This window comes from Centropristis striata, chromosome 2 (genome assembly GCF_030273125.1).
Source record: "Centropristis striata isolate RG_2023a ecotype Rhode Island chromosome 2, C.striata_1.0, whole genome shotgun sequence".
NCBI classification, from domain to species: domain Eukaryota; kingdom Metazoa; phylum Chordata; class Actinopteri; order Perciformes; family Serranidae; genus Centropristis; species Centropristis striata.
Window position 1 is genome coordinate 31,587,400 of NC_081518.1, and position 22,918 is coordinate 31,610,317.

General features: G+C 40.0%; 2 protein-coding genes across 2 annotated transcripts in view; one reads left to right on the plus strand and one right to left on the minus strand.

The window, feature by feature from the left end:
- The first annotated feature begins 422 nt into the window (after positions 1-422).
- kctd3 (potassium channel tetramerization domain containing 3) lies at positions 423-16,312 on the plus strand. The gene is made up of 19 exons (XM_059353392.1): positions 423-819; positions 1,229-1,282; positions 2,004-2,049; positions 2,438-2,511; positions 2,621-2,679; positions 3,410-3,490; positions 3,677-3,835; positions 4,548-4,638; positions 5,129-5,319; positions 5,560-5,675; positions 5,928-6,015; positions 6,252-6,368; positions 6,529-6,699; positions 6,832-6,987; positions 7,754-7,850; positions 8,056-8,249; positions 8,460-8,598; positions 9,048-9,170; positions 11,256-16,312. Exons 1-19 carry the CDS (start codon positions 749-751, stop codon positions 11,836-11,838), a joined length of 2,610 nt encoding a protein of 869 aa, XP_059209375.1. The 5' UTR covers positions 423-748; the 3' UTR covers positions 11,839-16,312.
- A 2,030-nt stretch (positions 16,313-18,342) lies between these two features.
- The window catches only part of ush2a (Usher syndrome 2A (autosomal recessive, mild)), a 271,031-nt gene continuing 266,455 nt past the window's right edge, over positions 18,343-22,918 (minus strand). Inside the window, exons 92-94 of the mRNA XM_059348990.1 lie at positions 22,663-22,728; positions 21,470-21,670; positions 18,343-20,105 (exon numbers count right to left, since the gene is read on the minus strand). Coding sequence (XP_059204973.1) covers positions 20,016-20,105; positions 21,470-21,670; positions 22,663-22,728 — 357 coding nt within the window. The 3' untranslated portion in view covers positions 18,343-20,015. The remainder of the gene's footprint in view (positions 20,106-21,469; positions 21,671-22,662; positions 22,729-22,918) is intronic.

Consider the following 22,918-nt stretch of genomic DNA (forward strand, 5'->3'; position numbering starts at 1 on the left):
CTGTGTACAACAAAACTCCACGATGAAAACACGATGTTTTTTTGTTCCTTCGTTGCCGGCATATTCATTTTCTTAAATCAAGCGCACTCAAATTTGGTTCCAATGATGAGCAGCTCGAAGAATGATCAAGATAGTTCACGTCAGTATGCTATTTCAAAGGGATTGCTGAAGGGTCTAACGTTACAGCTATTTTAAAATATCGTCTATATCAAATAGCGATTTTAATGACGCAGTAAACATGATTACATTTTGTGCTGTATCGCTATTGTAAATATACAAATTTAATTTAAAAAAAAGGGAAGAATTTAGCCAACCAATCACGTCATTTAGGCGAAAACGGAAGTGTTAGGAGGGGAACACTCTCGCCTCGCCTGTAGGCGGTTTGTACAGCTGTTTCACGTTGCTCATATTCTGCGCAAGATGTTATCCACAATTTACATGCAAGGCAGTGATGCAAACAAGCCCGCTGGAAAATAAAAGGATTCTTGTGTGGCTGCCTTTTGGATAAAAAGGCCCCTGTCTCTCTTCGCCCACTATGCGGAGGCTTAACGATACCGACGGCGTCCGCATAGGTCGTATATAAGGGATATTTTATGGAAGCTGGGACGAGGGAGAGGTTGTGAGGCTGGGGAGTCGGGACATCGGCTGAGCTGGGGAGGGCAGCGTTAGCCTGCTAGCTCTCGTGACAGTAACAATTAAAAAGGAAGAGTGACTTTTCCGTACAACCACCGTTGGCTTGGTCATCATCATGGCTACAAATGGTAACAACATAACGCCTGGGATGGGAGAGATCATCCAGTTAAACGTCGGTGGGACAAGGTAAGCTTCGTCTACAGGACAGCCCGACAGATGATCATCATCATTTGGGAAATTCGAGCTCTGGCTACGTACGTGTATGATGATATCAGCATGGCCAAGCAGCCATCGATGTAGCTGAAGTAGATACACCACTCAAGGTTGTGTACTTTATCATTAACTACTCTTTAACTCACTTTGACTCTCTGTCTCTATCACACACATACATCCTGAGATTTCTTGATCATTTAAATTGAAAACACTGTGCATATACATTACAACATTGGTGCGATGTAGTGATGAATTCCTTTAGCAAGGCAATTGTAAGAATGGCATGTCTCTACCATCTAACATGGCCATGCCTATGAGTGCACCGACCCTACACTTCACACAGTGTTTGTAATAAATGTGCTATTGTGTCCTTATGCTTTAGGTTCAGCACCTCCAGACAGACTCTGATGTGGATCCCAGACTCTTTCTTCTCAAGGTTGGTTTGTCAGCATTTGGCCTCTATTTAAAAACAAATGATGAAAACAGAAAAATGCAATAGGTCTATTATTCTTCTATCAGAAGAATCAGTTGGCGTCACTTAACTACTGTTAGAGTATAGATAAACTAAACTAAATAGGTCTTTATTACAACAGTATTTAACATTTACTGTACATATTCCAACATTGGACTCAAATGTAACATGTTTAACCCCCCCCCCCCCCCCCCCCCCCCCAAACTAGTTTTAATTTGTTTTATTATTTTGGACTAAGTAATGCTTTGGCATACATGGCTATTTTCACATGCATCTACTGAGTTATTGAGGTGTTTAGTTATTTAGAACCCACTATAATAGTGAAACAGCTGACTGCGTCTGGGCAAATACCACAGTGGGAACAAACAGTGGACTGAGCTCACAGTTTGACAACAGCTGACTGAGTAGTGCTAAATGCCTGTCAGTGTGTCTGCCAGTGCACCTGTCTGCCTGTCAGTCTCTCTGCCCCTGCTGTCTGCAGGGTGCAGTCAATATAAAGTCATGCATCACATTCTTGCAGCACATGCTGATGCATCATTCATTTCTAGTTTTAGGGCAACAGGTAAGAGTCACTGTGGGGTAGAGGTAATACTGCTTGTAGGTGTAAATGGAGAAGTCCTTGGGTTAACTGGAGCTGTGTGTGTGCTCGTGTGTGTGTGTGTGTGTGTGTATGTGTGTGTTTCAGTTTGCTGAGTGGAAGGATATCAACTCTTCGAGATGAAACTGGAGCTGTGAGTATAGCCTTTGTTGCTTCTTATTGAAAAACTGGGATGACATCTGCAGACATCAGAAAATTCTCTAAAAGCTTCCAGCAGACATGACATTTGTAAGACAATATGTGTCCACTCAAGAAGACATAAGATATGACATTATACCATCTTAGACCATAGTCGACAAATTCTGAGGTCCACACCCCACAGTCAATGTTTCATCATTAGATTTCATCCATTTCCTATGGTTAGATAATGTAGGGCTACATATAAGGATACTTTTTAATTCCAGGTTTATCTCTCTATCATTTTGCAATGCCTTTCAATGTCAGTCCTAAAAGTAGTAAAACGTGGAGCTTATAAAAAATACTTCTTGCTAATCCGTCTTAATATATGTTACTCCTTCCAGATATTTATTGACAGAGACCCAACAGCTTTTGCACCAATTTTGAATTTTCTCAGAACCAAAGAATTGGACCTGCGGTAAGGAGTCATGACACCATTGAGAAGATAACCACTGACTGTTTATTTTACATTGTATTAAGTTGTAACCAGGCTCTAACTAAGAACTTCTGCTGTTTTTTCACTATAGAGGTGTCAACATCAGCATCCTGCGGCATGAAGCAGAGTTCTATGGGATAACTCCTCTAGGTGTGTTGCTTTACAAAGTTTTGGGATAAACTTGTTCTTAGTGCAAATAGTGATATATATATATATATATATATATATATATATATATATATATATATATATATATAGTTTGTTCTGTAGCCAATACATTTTGTCACAAGCGCATTCATTCACTACATGTGTAGAACATCAGCAGCTCCTGCAAACTAGCTGAACCAGCCAGGATGTTTTGGGTTTCCCTTATAGAACAAGTGAACTGTGGTTAAAGGGGAATGTTGTCCTGTAACAAATGTTGTTTTGACTTCAAATACAAGTTGACCGAGGTCAAAGCCTTATTACTGTTAGTTCCATAAAGTCTAGTGTAGTTTCACTTCCTGTTTCAGTGTTTGTAATTTCCCTCTATTGTCTGTACTTGAATAGGAAAGTTACCTTTGTAAAAAACTGAGCACCTGCTCAATCATAATATGCACAGCACTGCATTTGATACTATGCAAAGTAATAACACACAATTTAAACAACAGTAGATTGCAAAGTCATGATCTAATCAGTTGTGGACTTAATAACTTAAAAATACCAACAAGGACTTAGTTCAGTCAAGATGGATAAAGGAAAAGCAAAATAAAGAAATATATGATGAGCTTTAAAATCCATAGAACAAAAGGACAGTTTATTATAATATCCAGCAATGACAAAATGATGTAAAGAAATACTGTGTGTTTGTGTGTCTGTGTGTGTGCGCGTGCGCGTGCAGTACGGCGCCTGCTGCTGTGTGAGGAACTGGACCGATCATCATGTGGTAGCGTTCTCTTCCATGGTTACCTGCCTCCCCCAGGTAAACACATGAAACTGAGTGGTACAGAAAATGAGCTGAAAATAGATCAGACCAATTAACTATGAATGGAATATTCAACTTCTGTTGCACACGGAGTTAAAGGAAGGAAACTACCGGTTTTAAAACATAAAATACTGTAGAAATACAAATCTATTTATTTAATGTCAGCATATCTTTCCTTGACAGCCATCCCTGCCCGCAAGTCCAGCCCTGCTTTAGCAGCCTCAGGCCCCTCCTCTGATGAACGGCCGGGTCCAAGTGGAGCAGAGGGCTTCACCCGTGTTGGTCCCCCTCCTCACCCATCCCTCTCTGGCACACCTGGAACAGATGACAACCACAAACTGGGTGGGTAACCATGGGCAGCCATATGACCCAGTCCGAATTTAAAAAATAAATAATGGAGATAATCTGTAGATTATATATATGCTTACAGCTAAGTGCCAGACATCCATGTCAGCATCAGCTCCATTTTAGCATAAAAAAGCAAATAGCAATTGTTGCAAGGACTCTTATTTTGACAGTGACCCTGCTATACTGCCTGCCATGTGTGTGGTGCATGTGGTCTTGCATTCATACTGCTCATGTCTGAGTTTGTCTATGTTTCCATTTGTTCACATGTGTATGACAGTGAGTACAGAGAGTATAGTATATGTTTATGCTTGTGTGTGTTTCTTTGCGCGTGCATTAATGCTGGAGCTAATGTGACCCGACACATCCTTTTAGTGCGCTGACTGTGATAGCCTAGTTTCCCGTCGGCCTGCTCTTTGTTGAGTATGACATCAGAGAATATAGTTAGCTGCAATAAACAAAGAGTGGATGTGCTCTGAACTGCCGCAAAAAGATTTGAGATGGATGTTTTATATTGTATCATGCAATAATTTAAATTAAACACCGCTGATCACTTCCTGGTTTTGGACTGTTGAACTATGCCAATGTTAACATTTTATTAAGCAGTTAAGACAATGATAAATATTGAATTGTGAAGTAAAAAAAGAGAAATCTGGTGTGATTGTCAGGCTGTGACAGTAGCATGTTTATGTGTATTTTGTGTGTGCAGGTCCTGTGGTTGACCCCAGGAAGGTGCTGATTATAGCGGGACACCACAACTGGATTGTAGCAGCTTATGCACACTATGTCATCTGCTACAGGTAATACTATAACAGTTCTCATCCACTCTATAGTTCATAAAGGGGAGACATTAAATTATTCAAGATGGAGTCATTATCTATAGTGTCTCACATTTCTCACTAAATGCTTTTATATCCGTGCCAGTACACAAGCTGTCATCTTTGGCTCCACTATTTATTGTTATTAAAACAAGCTGAAAAGTTAACAGCAAATGTTATTCAGTTTAATAATGAAGCAGAAATATTGTTGTTTTTAAAACCTTGTTAGGTTTTGTGTGAATTGAAACAGGAAGTAAACATGGACATGAAAGCTCATCTGCCTGAACAAAGTGGAACTGACTCCAAACAAATGAATGAATTTCAAAATTCAACATCAAGGTGTATTGAAGGACATGTCCAACCTTTTTAAAACAGACCAATTAGTTCATAACTGTTCTCTCATTTTAAATATGAAACCCTTCATTATGGCTGACCCTTTGGATAAGCACAGGGTAACTGTGTGTTGCTACAGGATAAAGGAATCTTCTGGATGGCAGCAGGTGTTTTCGTCGCCCTACCTTGACTGGACCATTGAACGCATCGCCCTTAACGCCAAGGTGGTGGGTGGCCCGCATGGAGACAAGGACAAGATGGTGGCTGCCGCCTCTGAAAGCAGCATCATCCTCTGGAGCATCCAAGATGGAGGCAGTGGAAATGAGATAGGTAAACAAAGAGTGTGTTCTACTGACGCTACAGGACTATGACAAGTGTGATCCAGTCAGGAAAACTCTGTTTAAGGCAGAACGAGTAGGATTTTTACTTTACATGTTTTTTAGGAAATCCTGCTCATTCTGATATCCAATCATTCTTATTTTTATACCGAGCACCGTGCTGATCTGTGACCTGTTTGACCTCCTGCCATCTCTGCTACTCACTAACTTCAACATCTCCGCACCACCTCAGGTGTATTCAGCCTCGGTGTACCTGTGGATGATCTCTTCTTCATTGGAAACCAGCTGGTGGCTACTAGCCATACAGGGAAGGTTGGGGTGTGGAATGCTGTCACACAGCATTGGCAGGTAAGGAGGGTATGTGTGTGTTTGTTTGTGTGTCTGTGTGTGTGTGGCTGAGATGTAGAGACATGGGAGAGAGGGGTGGTAAATGTTTATGATTCTTCTCATTGTGAACCTTAAAGTAAGTTTACAGAGCCTTAATGAGTGTGTATTCACTAAAATTCAACCATTCATGCAATGCACAGTGTGTGTGCTTTCAGTTGAGAGACAGTGACTTCACAGGAAAGCACTGTACTGAATTGTGAGCTCACCTTTCAGGTTCAAGATGTGGTTCCTATTACCAGTTGTGACACAGCGGGATCTTTCCTACTACTGGGCTGCAACAATGGTTCCATCTACTACATAGGTACGTACACACACACACACACACACACACACACACACACACACACACACACCTTTCCACATGGGGACCCTCATCAGTTTATTATATATATATAATAACCAACATAATAACAATGCATTAAGGTGTCTGTATTGAAAACCTTGTTCCCAATAAATCTCCTATACCTGCAAGTGTTACTCACCTGTCGACCCACAGGTGTCCAAAACTTTCACATTTTGATGTCTTCCTCCTTTTAGACATGCAGAAGTTTCCACTGAGGATGAAGGATAATGATCTCCTAGTGACAGAGCTTTATCACGACCCGTCAAATGATGCCATCACTGCCCTGTCTGTCTACCTCACACCTAAAACCAGTCAGTAACTCAGCTTTTCTTCTGTAAAAAAAGGAGGCAATGTGTGCATATACTTTTCATATAATTTCAGATCAGATTTAACCTAAATCTATTAAACTGTCTGTTTGCATGTATGAATTGTGTATGTCTTTCTTCCCCCTTGCTCTCTCTGCTCTCTCAGGTGTGAGTGGGAATTGGATAGAGATAGCCTATGGGACCAGCAGCGGTGCAGTGAGAGTGATCGTACAACACCCGGAGACGGTGGGATCGGGCCCCCAGCTCTTTCAGACATTCACTGTGCACAGGAGCCCCGTGACAAAGATTATGCTGTCTGAGAAACATCTGGTATCGGGTGAGGAAGATAAACAGGGAGAAAGACAGTTTATCTGGTGCTGGTAGAGGGAGCTGGAGTGGATCTTGTAAATTAGACGCCTTGGCATATAGCTGTGATTGAAGACTTGTTTTGTTTTTCTGTGTGCCCCAGTATGTGCGGACAACAACCATGTTCGGACGTGGACGGTGACCCGGTTCAGAGGGATGATCTCCACCCAGCCAGGATCCACCCCTCTGGCTTCCTTCAAAATACTGTCCCTAGAGGAGACGGAGAGCCATGGGAGCTACGGCTCTGGGAATGATATTGGTGAGAGTTAAGAAGATCAGAATAAATAGAAGAAGGAAGAATGAGGGAAGAATAGATGCACTTATAAAGAGGAAAAAGGACGACTGTGGTCGAAATAATTATATCCTATGTCTTTTTCTTGACCTTGATGGAAACATTAGGGAAAGATGTGAATGAGGATTAATTAAGACTCAGGCAAAGACAACTCTGACCACTCATACTAGACTACTTCATTATGCCACCGCAGATGTTATTGAAGTGTGTCTGCTGTGGTTAAACTACAGTGTTCAGGTGGATGGATTGGACTGCTGAAAGCACATCTTAGATACTGTGTCCTGTGCATTCTAACTGTGATGTTTCATGGAGGCTATTTTAATGTAAAAAAATACTTTTTTACCAAGAATGGATTTGAAATTCAAAAAGGAATATAGGCTACCAGTCACGAAAGTGAAACCTAATGGTTGTTTTTTGTTGTTTGTTTGCTAACGTTCTCCCCCCGTTCACTCATATTTATCTCCACGAATCCCAAAAAGTATACTTAATTTTTTTTGTTGCAAGATTGGCATAACATGTTGATTGTGTGTTTTCGTGATCCAGGATGGTCCAGTGTACCTGACGCAAAAGGAGATCAAAGGGCATTAAAGCTCCTTTCTCTAGCATTTAGAGAATTCTTCCAGCTTTTATCATTGCTGGAACTTCAATACCTCTGGGTCATTTCACTCAGTTAGGAACCTTTCTAACAAAAATGACTATTCCACCGCAGCCTGATTGTGTTTTCTGCTCTCAGGTCCGTTTGGAGAAAGAGACGACCAGCAGGTGTTCATACAGAAGGTGATCCCCATCACCAACAAACTCTTTGTGAGGCTCTCATCTACTGGAAAGAGGTATAATATTCTCCATCCGTCTTTGTCCTTCACCTTTGATCCTCAGATGTACTCTTTTTTTTTGTCAAAAACTGGGAGGGCGGGGGATGCTTTATCGTCAGTTTCTTCCTTTTTACTTTTCCACTGTTGTTCAACTTATCTGTAAGCTTTAGTACTTCAGTTTAACGTGTGTGTGTGTGTGTGTGTGTGTGTGTGTGTGTGTCAGGATCTGTGAAGTGCAGTCAGTGGATGGGACCACCATCTCTAGCTTCATGGTGCGGGAGTGCGAGGGTTCGAGCCGCATGGGGTCCCGACCTCGGCGCTACCTGTTCACTGGTCATGGCAATGGCAGCATCCAAATGTGGGACCTTACCACTGCCATGGACACTGCTAACAAAGGAGAAGAGAGGAAGAGAGAAGGTGAGGTGATAGAGACAGACTGGGGGGGAAGAGGGAATGCTGAGAGGGAAAGACAGAACTGTGGAAGGCAACACTTTTTGTGTGCTCATGGGAGATGAGGCGTAATGTAGAAACAATGTACATGGCTGTTTCTCTGCTTAAAAAAATAGTATTTGTCGGATTAAATGTAATTATTTCCTTGGATGAAAGTGTGTATTGTGTGTTTGACAGATGTAGGTGGTCCTACAGAGGAGGAGCTGCTGCAGCTGTTGGACCAGTGCGACCTGAGCACCTCCCGCTGTGCTACACCAAATATTAGCCCCGCCCCCTCTGTGCTGCACCACACACGCCTCAGAGAATCATGCTCAAGGTTAGGAAAAGGGGCGTCCCGGTGGCTCACACTGGGAGAGCGCTTACCATGTAGGCTGAGTCCTTGCTGCGGCGGAGCCGGGTTCGAATCCGGCCCGAGCTCCCTTTGCCGCATGTCTTCCCCTCTATCACCCCCTTTCTATCTGTCGCTAAAAAAAAAGAGCAAAAAATGCCAAAAAAATAATCTTAAAAAAAAAAGGTTAGGAAAAAAGTTCACACACACTTCATAAAAGACAAACAGGACATGCATATAAAAAAGGAACCAATCAACTCCAGCCAACCCTTCACCTTCCTAACACATCTGTGTGTTACTTTTATATACACAATAAGGAACTGTATTACCCTAAATACAATAAATAACATATTTTGCATTGTGGTTGGCAACCAGTATGTACTGTGTTAAGTTTTGTGACCACTGAAGCTTCTCCCTGTTTCACTGTTTTATCTCAGTCTGCAGTTACAGGCCCAGGAGCCCATTCCTGAGAGCCAGGCTACTTATGGAGCTGTGCGACCCTACAGAGAGAGCCCCCTGCTGGCCCGCGCTCGACGAACTGAGTCCTTCCACAGCTACAGGTGAGATAAAATTTGTATCACTGTGGAGATACATGAAAGGGTTGTGCATTTACACCATAGACTGTATATAAATAATGGACATAATTGGACAAATTTACAACTCATTCAATACAAGGTTAACCATAGAACACACTACACAGGTCAGAGATTACGTAAAAAGGGTTTCACTACATCAGATCAATGAACCTATTGCACACAGCACACCACAGACAATTACTTGCATGCTTTCTGGTACTGTACACCAGTTAGACAATTTTGGATACAAGACACAGATCATCTATCACATATTAGACTGCCGCATCCCTCTTTCCCCTCAACTCTGCCTCTTATGAGACATGTCATCAATACAATTACATAATCCCACCATAACTACAATATTTACAGCCCTAGCTGTCGCCTAGAAAACAATCCTCCTAAACTGGAAAACAAGAAAAAACTGAACATCACACACAATTTGTTAATAGACCAAATCTCAGTGGAAAAAATGTCAGCATCAATTAATCACAATATACCCCGATTCAACAAAACTTGGTCTACATATATTAAAAAATTCACCTCTACAAATGCCTGATCCCAACTCCGCAGAACCTTGCAACACATCTCTTTTTCCCCCTGAAATATATAAAAAAAAAATAAATAAATAAATAAATAATGGACATAGCTGTGATGTCACCCATTGGTTTGTGGACTGTCCGTTTGAGGCATCGAGTTCAGTGTTATGGCTGTCACCATCTTGCTTTACGTCCGTCACTATCTTTGTTTTTTGAAACCCAAGAGTGGGCAGGAGCGAGTATCTAAAAGTAAACTGTTAACGATAAAACAAAATGTACGTTACTTGCTGGAAAAACTTATTTTCGTACAACCGAACGCTGAAAAACTTTCATGAAATGAAAGACAAGGTGAAAGGGTCAAAGTTCTGAGACACAAACACAACAAACAAGTTCACGGCTGTTAGACGTACACGGTGGGGTGGATTCACATTGTTTTGCTTCTCTCCATATGGTGGCCGGCCATGTTAGCGACATGTCAATCAAAGGTAGCCATGTCCCAAATCATACCCTGCTTTATCATCTATTTTCTCATAAATGGGACCATTATTTACTCAATTAACATCATATTGTCTTGGAAAAGACTTGAAAATAGCGATTGAGATCATAATGTTGCTAAAAGATGTTGTTAAAAGAAGTCGTCTCATTTTGTATTGAGATAGATAGGGACGTAGTTCTTTTGTAACCATCATTAGCGACCCTTTTTAAATTTTGAAAGATTGCAGGCTTAAGGCACTTTTGGGTTTGCTTCACTGCTCAGACTGGGAGGTTGCTGCCTAATTTGCACACCGCCCCGTTGTGGTATCAAGTCATGCAGAACGCATCTTCCAGTTCAAGCTGGGCCAGTCGAGCTCTTATCCTCGATCTCTTGCCTGGGCGGCCACACTACCTGCTTGGTCCTGCTGGTATGCCTTGGGCAAGGATCATTGCAAGGTTGCCTGCAATGATTCTGATCTCCACACTTCCTTTTTTGATATTGATGTGTGTGTATCTTTCATAAGGCAATACATGCTGCAGTAGAAAAAGGCCAAAAGACAGCAAAAGTTCATGGGAGCTACTGACCGCCACACCTGCATGCAGTAAAGTTTCTTCTATTGAAGAAATAGTCCCTATGGAATCTGTAAACTGTTGACAGCATCTTTTGTACATTTTGAGCATTAAAAATAAAAATCTTTTTACTTCTTGAGGTGCTGGTAGGAATCTCAAAAGAATATCTTCATACCATGTGAGATAAGTAAAGTCATCATTCCGTGCTGTAATCACACCTGATTAGTGAGATGAAGTGTGTAGCCAATAAATAGCTTATCAGGTGTTGCTGGCGCAAGGATAGATTGAAGATATGCAGTGCTATGGCTCTTCAGAACTAGTTGGGAGGAGCATTAGCACCTGACAGCCTCTCTGTGTGCCATTCTGATGATAATATGAAGATGCTATTTGAATGTGTCCTTGGAAAATGCTGATTTGTCCTCATCTGTATTTAGTTTTTTTATTTTTATTTATTTAGCTGTAAGTGACTCAATGCATTGTCTTTCCATAGAGACTTCCAGAACTTCAGCCTGAGTCGAGGTGTCCTGGACAGCACAGGCCAGACATCCACACTGGGCCCAGGCCAGACCCTTGATGTCCGCCGTTCGCTCTGTGACTTCGGGCCTGAGGACAGTGAGAGGAGAGCCACTGCGATGGAGTTCTGGGCTTGCCGAACAGCCAGTTCAAGCTCGAACACAGTTATTGGTGCTGTGGCGACCGCTGGTGTTTCCGGGGTGAAGACAGAAGGCAGTCAAGAGTCTCCACGACAACCTCCTGACAGCCCGATTCCCGGAGGCGACGTTAGGCGGAAGGTGCTCCCACAGCCAGAGGAGGGAGATGGTGTGGGGTCAGGGGGCGAGGGAGTGAAGGTGGAGGGAGGTGTGAGGAAGAGAGGAGTACTAGAAGGAGGCTTCCTGGGGAGAAAGAGGGCTCCTCCTGTCCCCCACCTCTCATCCGTTCCATCTGGATCTGAAGGTGGTGGCAGCGACTCATCTTCCAACGCCTCCCCCTCCCCAACCAAACTGTCCTCCTCCACCTCACCGCGACACAGGAAGCTGGCCCCTGAGCTGTCCAATCAGGACAGCAGCCTGTAATCCCAATCAGAGGAATCATCAGAGGTGTCCTGTTGGCACATGTGGCAGATACGGGAGTTCTGGATATCACAGCAGAAAAGGAATGTGTGCTTCATCAAAGAAGACGCTCCCATGCTTTAATGAGTCTGTGTCTCAGGATGAGTCTCCTTCTCTCAGCTGAAAAACCTTTTATTTAAAACATACAGCTTTTTTAATTTAAGTCAGTTGAACGCAAACATTTGGTGTCATACCTATCTGACATGACCAAGCAAAAACAACATCCCAACGCCAACAGCATGCCATCTCAACCCGGACAGGAATTCATTTTGTTTTTGATTTTTTCGGGGTTTCAAGTTTGATCACACTTGTAATCTGCTGGGTACAACTGGAGCTCCTCTTATCTCAGTGTGCTGTCGTTGAAACAGATGATGGGTGATGAGGTTTAAGCCACCAATCTGATAACAATTTCTCTCTCTGTTTCATTGTTGTGCATTCTACATCTTAAACTTACAGTAACAGGAACGTGCAAAAGTCTGCTTTGCTAGGGCCCTGTACTATGAAGCAGGATTGGCAGTTAGCGAGGTAACCTCAGGGTTAAGTCTGGGTTTTCTGTGGGTTACTTCTTACTGGGGTCCTGTTACCTCCACAGTAACTGAACACCCAACCTGCTCAGGAGCAGGTCACGTTTGAGATAAGAGATCAACACAGACAAATGCACTGTCTGCCGACCGATCAGCTCTCTGGAAAGTGAATAATTATATAGATCCTTTATCAGAGGGACTTATTTCTCTGTGTCAGCATCTTGAGCTGTATGTTTCAGACCAATGCTTACTGTCCAGCAGGCTGTCTGCACGTCCACTTCCACCACTGAAGCACAAATGCCTTGTACATACTTGTACTCATTAGATTTGAAATTGAACCTCATCACTGCTTTGAATTATGGTTTTATATTTACAGGTGAAAGAATAAGGCTGTCAAAATTGTCCAATGAGAATACATCCAATCAATACATTAATTTAACGGAGTACACAAATGTAATCTTGTGCCCTATGGGGTGCAGACATTGACTTTTGGAGCATCAAGCTCTTTTGCAGACTTTTTCCCACCGTCGTCTGGATGAACGTCTTGGTTAACCGTTTTGCAGTGACATTGCATTCACACAGTCGTGTTTTTTCCTTCCTGCATTAAGAAGCTGTAACTGTGTTTGTGAAACACAGTAGACTTCTCCATATTTGTGATTGGTCATACACTGCAATCCTCGCCCTAGATTGGAAAACCCTGAGTTAACTCACCGAGCTGATAATCCGCATCGTCGGATCGTTTAGCCCGAGTCTGGCTGTTAGATGAAGCTAGATAACAGAAAAATACCCTCGCTTCAGAGTACAGGGCCCGGGTACTGTCAAGGGTGTGTTGTTGAAGCACAAGTCTTATGCCACTGATGTGTAGCTTCAATTATTAAGGTTCATCTAAATCAAAAGAACAAGCACATATAAGCACAGCACAGTACCAGATAGAACACTTTCTAAGGAACACTTTATCTTGTTAGGTTCTTAGACGGATACTGGAAACAAAATTGAATTAACAAAGGCACAGTTTGTACTTTGATCAGATATAAAGTGTTTTTATTCACTTATAATCCTGACCTAAAACAGTCTTAAACAAAACACCAGCTTTTAAACACAAAACTAACAATTAGTTTCATTATAAGAAACCTAAAAAACACACAAAAAATGTTGTCAATTTACAATAATATAAAAGAGAAAAAAGCTGAAACCAGCAGATGTTCAATATTTTTTATCAATTACATTTTTTGGGGATTGACCAAATAATTAATTGACTGATCGTTTCAGGATCTCAAAAGAATTGGCCAATGAATGAGGTCAAGTGTCTCTGACAGTATGTGCATTCTGTCCTCAGTGTGTTTTTACTTCAACATACCTTAAACATGGACCTTTGACAGATATTTGAACCCTGATGTGTATCCACTCTGCTGCAGCCACAGACACAATGCTTTTTGTTGTTGGAGCAATGAAACAAAAAGCTAACAGTCAGCCAGCAGTGAGGTCATTTTGCAGCTCCAGCACGCAGTAAAACCTTCCTGTGTTTGTCTGACAGCTCAATGACAACTATGCAACAGTGGAGTTAAGATACTAACACTGATTTCAGCATAAAGGCTTCAGGATTGCTAAATAGTGATACGGTGATGTTGGCCTGCAACAACGACTCCTCATGTGAACAGGTGCCTGCTTTTCACTACAGCCGGCTATTTGGATTTTCACTTCACACTTTGCATTATTATCTCCACCAATGAGGTCTTGTTTTCAGTTTATTAGTTTGTTTGTCAGCAGGATACAGAAAAACTTAGTTGTCTGATTTTCATGAAACTTGGTGGAAAAGTATAGCTTTGGCCAAGGAAGAACCCATTCAATTTTGGTGCAGATCTGAATCATGGAGAGATACACAAATTAGTAGTTTATGGACTTAGCAGAGTGCCCTTTAAGTAAACATATGTAGCATAACAGCCTCCATGCTCCTCAATAAGCAACACAAAAACCTGTTTGTGCAACATGTGGTGTGCAGACATTTTGACTTTTCATTCAAGAAAAGCACAGATTAAATTTATTTTATCAGCGATTGCTTGTTTCAGTCGAGTGTCCCAGTCATGACAGTGAGCCAGCATGCACAAAGCCAGGACCCTGAAACAAAGTCACCCAAATGTAATACAGCCATTTTTAACTGTATCTGTTGCACCAGTGCTTTTCCTGCTATGACAAGCCAAAATATCAATTTAACCAACCGAGCAATTTGAGGAATCGTAAAAAAAAAAAAAATGTTCTAAATCAAATTCATGGCATATGGCAGCTTACAGTTTGAGGAAAGTTTTATGTTGTTTGTTTCCAAAAGGATCACATTCAGACCACACACATATATATATATATCAAATATACAACAAAATGAGTTTTAATGCTCTGTCAGACACACAATATAGGACTTTTTCCATGATGTCTGAACAGAAAGAAAACATTTTTTTTTTAATTTATCACTGTTCAGTCAGCTAGAAAAAGAAACTAAGTTCAGTCTGTTTTGTTTCACAGTGGTGCCTGTGCAAGAGAACACTTATTAACTTTTTTTTTTTTTTTTACAGTATCATAATATAACCACACTCAGCTCAATACAAGGACCTGGTACACTACATCACTTTACTCCCGTTGGTTGAAACAGATTTAATGTGTCTTGTTTTGTTTCAGATGATTGTTGCAGTGCCTTATTGAACTTGTTTGATAGTTATCAGCCTGTTTGTGTGTTTTCACTGAAAAGGATTCTGACCAAAGGCTTGTGAAGACTGTGGAGACAGAGAATGGACCTGTTCACTTTGTCTCATGTTAGATATATTACACCAGGCCAATCACATTTTATGAGTGGTCACTTGAATTAATAGGCATTAGAGGACATATTAAATGATCAACATTTATTGTTAATTGCACATAATCTCAACATAGATTAAAAACTGGAAAGTCCATCTTAGTCATGATAGAGTTTTGAGTGAAGGCCTGAAAGTTAAATGGCAGCAACTTTAATTATTACAGTCATTTTGTGAGTTAAACCTGCTTCTTTACTGCTTGTACCCATGTGAAATATCCACTCGCTGTTTATTTGGCCAGCTCTTGATTTATGGTACTATTTTTTTATAATCTTTGTGGGGACAACTGTAAAATTTGTGACAGTAAAAGATAATTAGAGCTAGAAAGAATGTCCTAAAATGTTAATTATAATTTGCCAAATCCAGCAGCTATATAACCTCTTAAGTTGTTTTTTCTTCATTTCAACATCAACAGATGAACTGACCATGTGGTCCCCGTCTGTACAAACATGTACATTTTATACACTAATTAACTGTATGAAAAGTAGACAAACATATTCTAAACAAAATCCTAATGTGGATGCATTGATGTGTGTTACAGTGTGTCGATACTTACATTGTTGTTCATTACATATTGTTGATAATCATATAATGCCTATACTGATATTACCATGCTATTGGACCTAACTGCATTTGCACTTGCACTATTAACACTAATATTAAAGTAAATTGCTATTGTTTATTTTATATAAAAAAAAATATTGTGTTATTTCAGCACATAAGTGTTTGTCTGTCCTTACAGTATCTGTCATCCCTCAGTTCCTCTCTGGCTATGTTTACATTATATTACAGCCAGAATATAGTGAGCTACAAGGAATACATATGTTTGTTTAAACTGACCTGTACAACAATGTTTTACATTGTGTATGTTAGAAATGCTGCATTGTGTGACATGTGCTGACCCATGATCAATATAATGTCGACATTGAACATGTCAGAGCCTCAATGTCCATGCAATTTAAACTAAAACTGTGTTCACTAAAACCTCTCAACGCTGGACATGTTTCCTTTATTTTCTCAGAGCATTAAGAGGTAAATCAACAGTGATGAAATAAAGTTGTGTTGTCATTTTTCCATGTTGACAAAGTTTGTCTGACGAACAGTGCAAACATTCAGCGATTTACAAAAGAACCTTATAATCTGTGTTAACACAAAACTGAAAAGAACAGCATCAGTTTGCACACTCGAGAACTTACTTTTCTAGGGGCACTAACTTCCCTGCACTTTCCCAGGCAAATCTCATCAACAACAGATTCAGAGAAACTGAAAACATTTTTTTAAAATCATTTGGCTTCTGAGAAGTTTTAATCTATTATAAATTACGAGTGTGTCGGATGACAAGAACTTTGACACATACATAAAACATGCCACTGATTTTGCAGTACTTAAGCAGTTTAAACTAGATTGTGGAGCTTGTGTCTCCCCCCTGTGGCAGTGAGTGTAACTACACAAACACTGTTAATGTGCTTATAGTTCTGCCTGCAGGTGAGCCTGCCAGGAGCGCCTTTTTACTTTAATCCTTCTTCTGAATGCAGAGTCTCTTTTTCATCTGGAGCATTCACTCCAGAGCACCAGCACAGAAATCTCTCCACAGACACCAGACACGACAAGTCCAGTACAGTGAGAAATACAGAGAGCTTTCCCTGGTGACAAAAAGGCTTAATCAGCATTGTGTGGACTTGTTTAGCAGCCGACATTCATTTATGGAACATGTAAAAGTTCCACACTCCAGCCTGTTTTGGAAAATTTCACCTTCAAAACTAGACGCAGTATAAAACATGCTGAAACAAATGCTGCCAGTCAGAGTTTTTAGTGCATGGTTTGTGTGGACAACCTGCCAAAGCGCACAAATTTAGATTTGTCTGAGCGTCACCGAAGTGTGTATGTGTATGTGTGTCTCCCCAGCGCTTTCATTTCACTAACCTTCCTGTGCAGACAGTCTCCTCTCTGAGACGCCGTCTGTCGTCATTGTGATTTATGAGTTTAATAAAACCCTGTGTGTGCGTGTGTGTGTGTTGCTCAGGGCCATACTGTCCCTTACAATCACTCCACAAGCTCTCTTTTCACAACCTCTCCCTCCCTCCGTGGCTGACAATAGCTGTGAATGTGGCTGTGAATGTTTTAGAAGTGCCCTTGTCAGACTGGTGTCCTTGAGCGAGGGCACGCTTGTTACTGCCACTTTGTTAATTTCAAACTTGCCTTGATGTTCCCTGAAGGGACGCAGGAGCAAAACTAAATTACTGCTGCATAGTTTTGATGGAGATACCGGCCCTCTGTGTGTTTGTGCTGGCGTGTGTGAGACTGTGTAGTAACTAAGCCTCTGTGCAGCTGATGGCACATCTTTGTTTTACTAACTCAGCAGAAAAGAACAGTGTTTTATCTTCAGTCAGATCACCAGGACCAGTCTGAGGCACAGGGGTCTGTTAGGGTCTGTCCCTTTTCTGTCCTCGTGCTTATAGTGAATTATCATGGCTTGAATGTGGAATTTGTATGTTTGTGTGTCTTTAATTTTTAGCACCCTGACTTTAGACTTCTATCTTTAAACAGTATTGGGGGAACCCTGCTGCAAAAGCAATGCCAACCGCGTGATGTTCAAAGGATTGGAAGTCAGGAGATCACCTGCTTCCTCAGCAGCTTCCACTTTAGTTGTGATGTCGGATGCAGCAATTACTACACAGATCTGGAAATGTAAGGAAAATTAAATACATACATCTTAACAAGTTGTTAAATCATAAAGAATTAAAATACTACATTGTTGTGTGACTAAATGTTTTGTGCCTTTGTAGATCCGCTGTGATGGTTTTCATAATCTACTTGTACTTCTCTACATTAAAAGAAAGTGAAACATTTAAGGTGTTATTATTAATAGGTTACCTTGAGATCAAATTGGGCTGTATGTGGCCCATAAACTAAAATTAATTTGACACCCCTGATATATGCTGTCATGCTGTCAAGCTTAATATACAGTCTATGGGCTGCAGCTAATATAGACATGTGTAATGGGGAAACAAATAGTACATAGAAAATGTAAGAAAACACAGAAAATAATATTTTTTTGACCATTGGTCATTATTTATAATTTCTCAGAAAAACACAAACATTGATCAATGAATCATCTATAAATAAGACTTTTTTTAAACAACAACCATTTATAATACTGCCAGTGTAAAAAAAGGTAAAGGCTTTATAACAATAAAAACAAAGAAATTCAACATCTTGTTCTGATAAATACTGTTTCTATGATGTTAAGCTTCTGAATCCATGGAATCCCAAAATAAACATTGCTCATTCCTGCTTTAACATGTAAACAGGACATAGCTGTTTTTCATTCTTGAACTGATTGCAATCATTGATAATACAAATGAGGCCATAGAAAAACAACTCTCGGTTTGATTTCATAGTTTAGCTGTCAGTGAAATCCACACTGAGCTTCACTGGTGGAATAAAAGCTTAATTCCTCTATGTCCAGTTCCTTCTACATTTATTCGCACTAAACTGTACATCAATAACTGATATGGTAAAAAAAATCTCAGATAGAACTTTCAAGTTACATCACATAATCACAACAATCAGACGGCACATCTGTGATTCCCAGCCACTTTTAACACATAATAAGAAACAGTTGGCATTTTTTGTCATAAAACTAACACCAAGGCTCAATGACTGCTGCTGATAGTGTTGAAGCATACTAGGCACAATTACTTGTTGAAGCAGAGCTCTCTGAAAGAGGCATGATGTTTACTGACTTCTGGACTGGTTCAATTCTGAATAACAAAAAACAAACCTGCTATCGCTCAGCTTTCTACATTTTTAAAAACAACTAAACTAACAGTTGGCAAGCAGAGATGGTTATCATCTTCTTAATCTGAGCACGATTTGAGACATAACGTACTGTATAATTCATACATTCAAGCTATAAAGCCAATAAACTACACCCTACAACCTACACAATCACAGCTGACTGGCTCCATATCTGTAATGTATTCATAGATATCAACAGACAAAGTCCCTATAGGGAGTTTCTTCTCTTTCCTCTCATGTCTTTTGATCTGCCTTTATTTTATATTTTGGATCTGAACATCATTTAAACATTATTAGCACTTTACCAGTGAGTTTTGGACACAATCAAAATATAATGAAAGCTCATTACTGGTCATCAACGGTAATATTATTTCTTTTACAGTGTTTCTCAATCATATTTAAAGCATTGTAAATTGTCTGTTGAATACCAGGTTAATAGACAGCGGGACAAATTAAAGGAAAACTCTGATTAGGTGGAGTGGAGACACACGCAGATGCTTCTGCACACTGTGGCTCACCAAATGGTTTGATGAGTTTGAAAATCATGTAAATAAAATGCTACAGCTTTTACAATCACCAGATCTTAACCCAGTTTAACCCTTATTAAACATTTTGGACCAACATGTAACACAATGCTCTCCACCACCATCTCCATTAGACCAAGTGATATAATATAAACAACTATCTTTAAATCTATTCAGTGATGTCTGTGATTGATGCTATATGTCCTCTGTATTGCTTTCTTACTGCTGTACTCCGCTCTCTAACCTGATTAAATAAAGGTTGTATATATAAATAATAGAACATTTTGTGGAGGAATGGTGTTCATTCAGACTTGGCAAGGAGCACTGAAGCTGTTCATGGCTCGTGGTGGCCTCAATCCATACTAAGACACTTCATGTTGGTTTTTCCTTTAATGTGTCACCCATCTGTAGGTCTGAACTGCGACTGTGATACCTAATTTAAGGTAAGGAACTTAAAGATGAGTGTCAGTGAACATGGTGTGCTCCTTTTTCACAGATCTTAAGGCCTTGATGGCGTCCACAAACTCATCTTCCTCCACATACTGAAAGAGAACACATGAGAACAATGAGAGCTTTAAAAGGGTGGTGACAGTTATGGTCCGTACTGTTAGAAAGTGACACCAGTGATACTCTTAATTTTTCCAATAAAGAAACATTTTAAAAAAATTGTATTTTTATCTCCCCAGAGCTTAGAAATAGTAATTAATGCATTGATTCCATCCCATTGAAATTACTACATTGCACTCTTCACATGTCTCTTACAACAACACCTCAAAAACATGTTGCAGCCAGACTCATAATAACCAGGTCAGAGAGTAGAGAACACAACACAGCGTTTTAAAATCACCTCATTGGTTCCCAATCCATCTTAGTGTGGATTAAAAAGTGCTAGTGTGGTGTGTGCAGACTTCTTTGACTGGGGGGCCCAACTAGGGCACTGACTTATGCAGAGGTGGCTTGAACTATGTGTGCACACACAGACTAATGTGAATTTACCATTTATGTCTCTGTGATTGTACATTGTAAATCAGGATTACAGTATCTAACAGTTTCTTACATACCTGTTTAAATTTGTCATTTAAGAAAAACAGGTCTACCAATCACAACACAACAGTAGCACCATACAAATGTAATATGAAGATCCATACTCTATTCTCTAAGTCCTCAAACAGAAACTCTGCCTCCAAAAGTTGTACAAAAGAAAACAATGTACATTGATAAATAAAGTCACAGTATCAAGTACCAACAAAATCAAAATAAATAAACCTAAATCCTGCCTCTGACCGGGCAGATAGTTTAAGACACTGGCTGGCACCCAGGGTGGCCAATCAGATTTCTTCAGGTCCCTCCTTGGACACGTCCCTGTATATAGCTGACCTCCTGAACTACTATGAGCCTGAATGCAACCTAAGATTCTCTGGTAGGTCATTCCTGGCTGTTCCTCTGTTAAACATTTAAAAGTAAAGGTTTGGGCCTCTCAGTTGTGGAATGACCTCACTAAACTCATTATATCAAGACTTGCCTTTTATTGATTTTGCTGTGTTTATTTTTTTTGTATTTCAGAATATTTTATCAACTGTATGATTATTGTCTTTTTTGTATGAAAAGCATTTTGTAACTTTTTTTGAAAAGCATTTTATAAATAATGCTATCATAATTATTATCAATATTATTATTATTATTAGTATTTTGGTATCTTCAACCGAAAAAGACTGTCAATGCCACAATTCCACTGAATTTGCATGAATAAATCTACAAATATCAGGTAATGTCAGGGTAACCAAGCTTACCTGTTTCCAAGGCACAGTCCTTCCTTTACTCAAAGGCCAGTTTCACATAAAACAAAGTCTGTCAGTACTAGTCATTTTAACATACTAATTCAACATAAACATGTTTCCATCCTCACCAGTCCAGAGTCATGTCCCAGTGGGTTGTCCCAGCTTCCTTCCTCCAACATCAGTGACTTCCTGTCAATCAGCTGGCTGACGCTGCGGTGCAGGGAATGCTGGGAGTAGGCCTGACCCAGGTCTGTTTGGCTGGGAACCCTCAAGACGGACATAGGGCTGAACTGTGAGGTGCTTCCGACTATCTTTGTGTCTGTCAGACCCTGAAAAATAGTTGATTAAAGTTAGTGATTTCAAAGAGAATAATACAAAACATGTATACTTTATATTACTGCAAACCACTTTTCAATACATGCCGTAGTGTTTCATAGGATTAAGAAAAAAACCCCATTAATAATTAATAATAATAATAATAAAAATATTTTCTTTATTACTGAAATAAATGGAAAAAACTGCTGTACACCACAAGTAGTAGTGTATACATAATGTTACATATTGGTGTTTCTATAACTTAGAAACACAACAGGTTAAACATTTTCATTCAATAAAAATGTTTTTTCAAACCTCAAATGTGTGATCTGGATATTATATTATATATTATATTATTATATATATCAACTGAATCAAAGAAACATGGTGGCAAATATATTATTAATAATGTTGTTACCAAACAATGATTTTGCAAGAAAAATAATCTATTCAATTTAGAAATATTATATTTGTATTACTGTTTATGTAGCCTATTATCTATTATTGTCATTATATCGGCGATCAACAGGGGGCAGTACTCAGCAAGAATTGACCCACTGGCTCATACAGGAGAGGGGCCACACAGCAGACACACGTAAAACAAAGCATAAGATAAAGATAAAGCAGTTTGTATGAGCTCATGTTCATACATTAGCTTCATGGTTGCTAATGTAAACTTTGGATATATCAGATGAGTATATTTGTTGCATCTACGAAGTCAACACTGTATTTAACGACAAACCGACAGTGTACAACATGTCTTACCTTGGTAATAATTAATTTCATAACACCGACACAAACACACAAAGCATGCATACGCACACAAAATAGACATGCTTTAATAGGCATCCACACAAATTCACAATCCCGTACCTCAGTGTACACAGTGTAGCTTTTAAGTATAACGTTGCTGATTTCAACACAGTCTGCTACAGTGTCAAACTGCAGGGGAACAATAAGATAAACATTTAGGGGTTTGGACAGTAATTATAAAAAATAGTCTTACTGTGAGACGGTCAGGGAGGAGCACAGAGCTGGAGTGATGTTTGGAGCACAACTCAGTACAGGGCCTCTGAGACGGGCAGATGGACGGATGGACAGACAGAGATGAGAGGATGGAGGGAGTAGAATAAGAAGGAGGGGAGTCAGAGAAGACAGATTTAAAATGGAAAATAAAGCAAGGAAGATTACAACGTATGAAAAGAGCAAAAAAAGTGAAAATCAAATGTTTTTATAAGAAAAATGATGTGGGAGAAAATCAG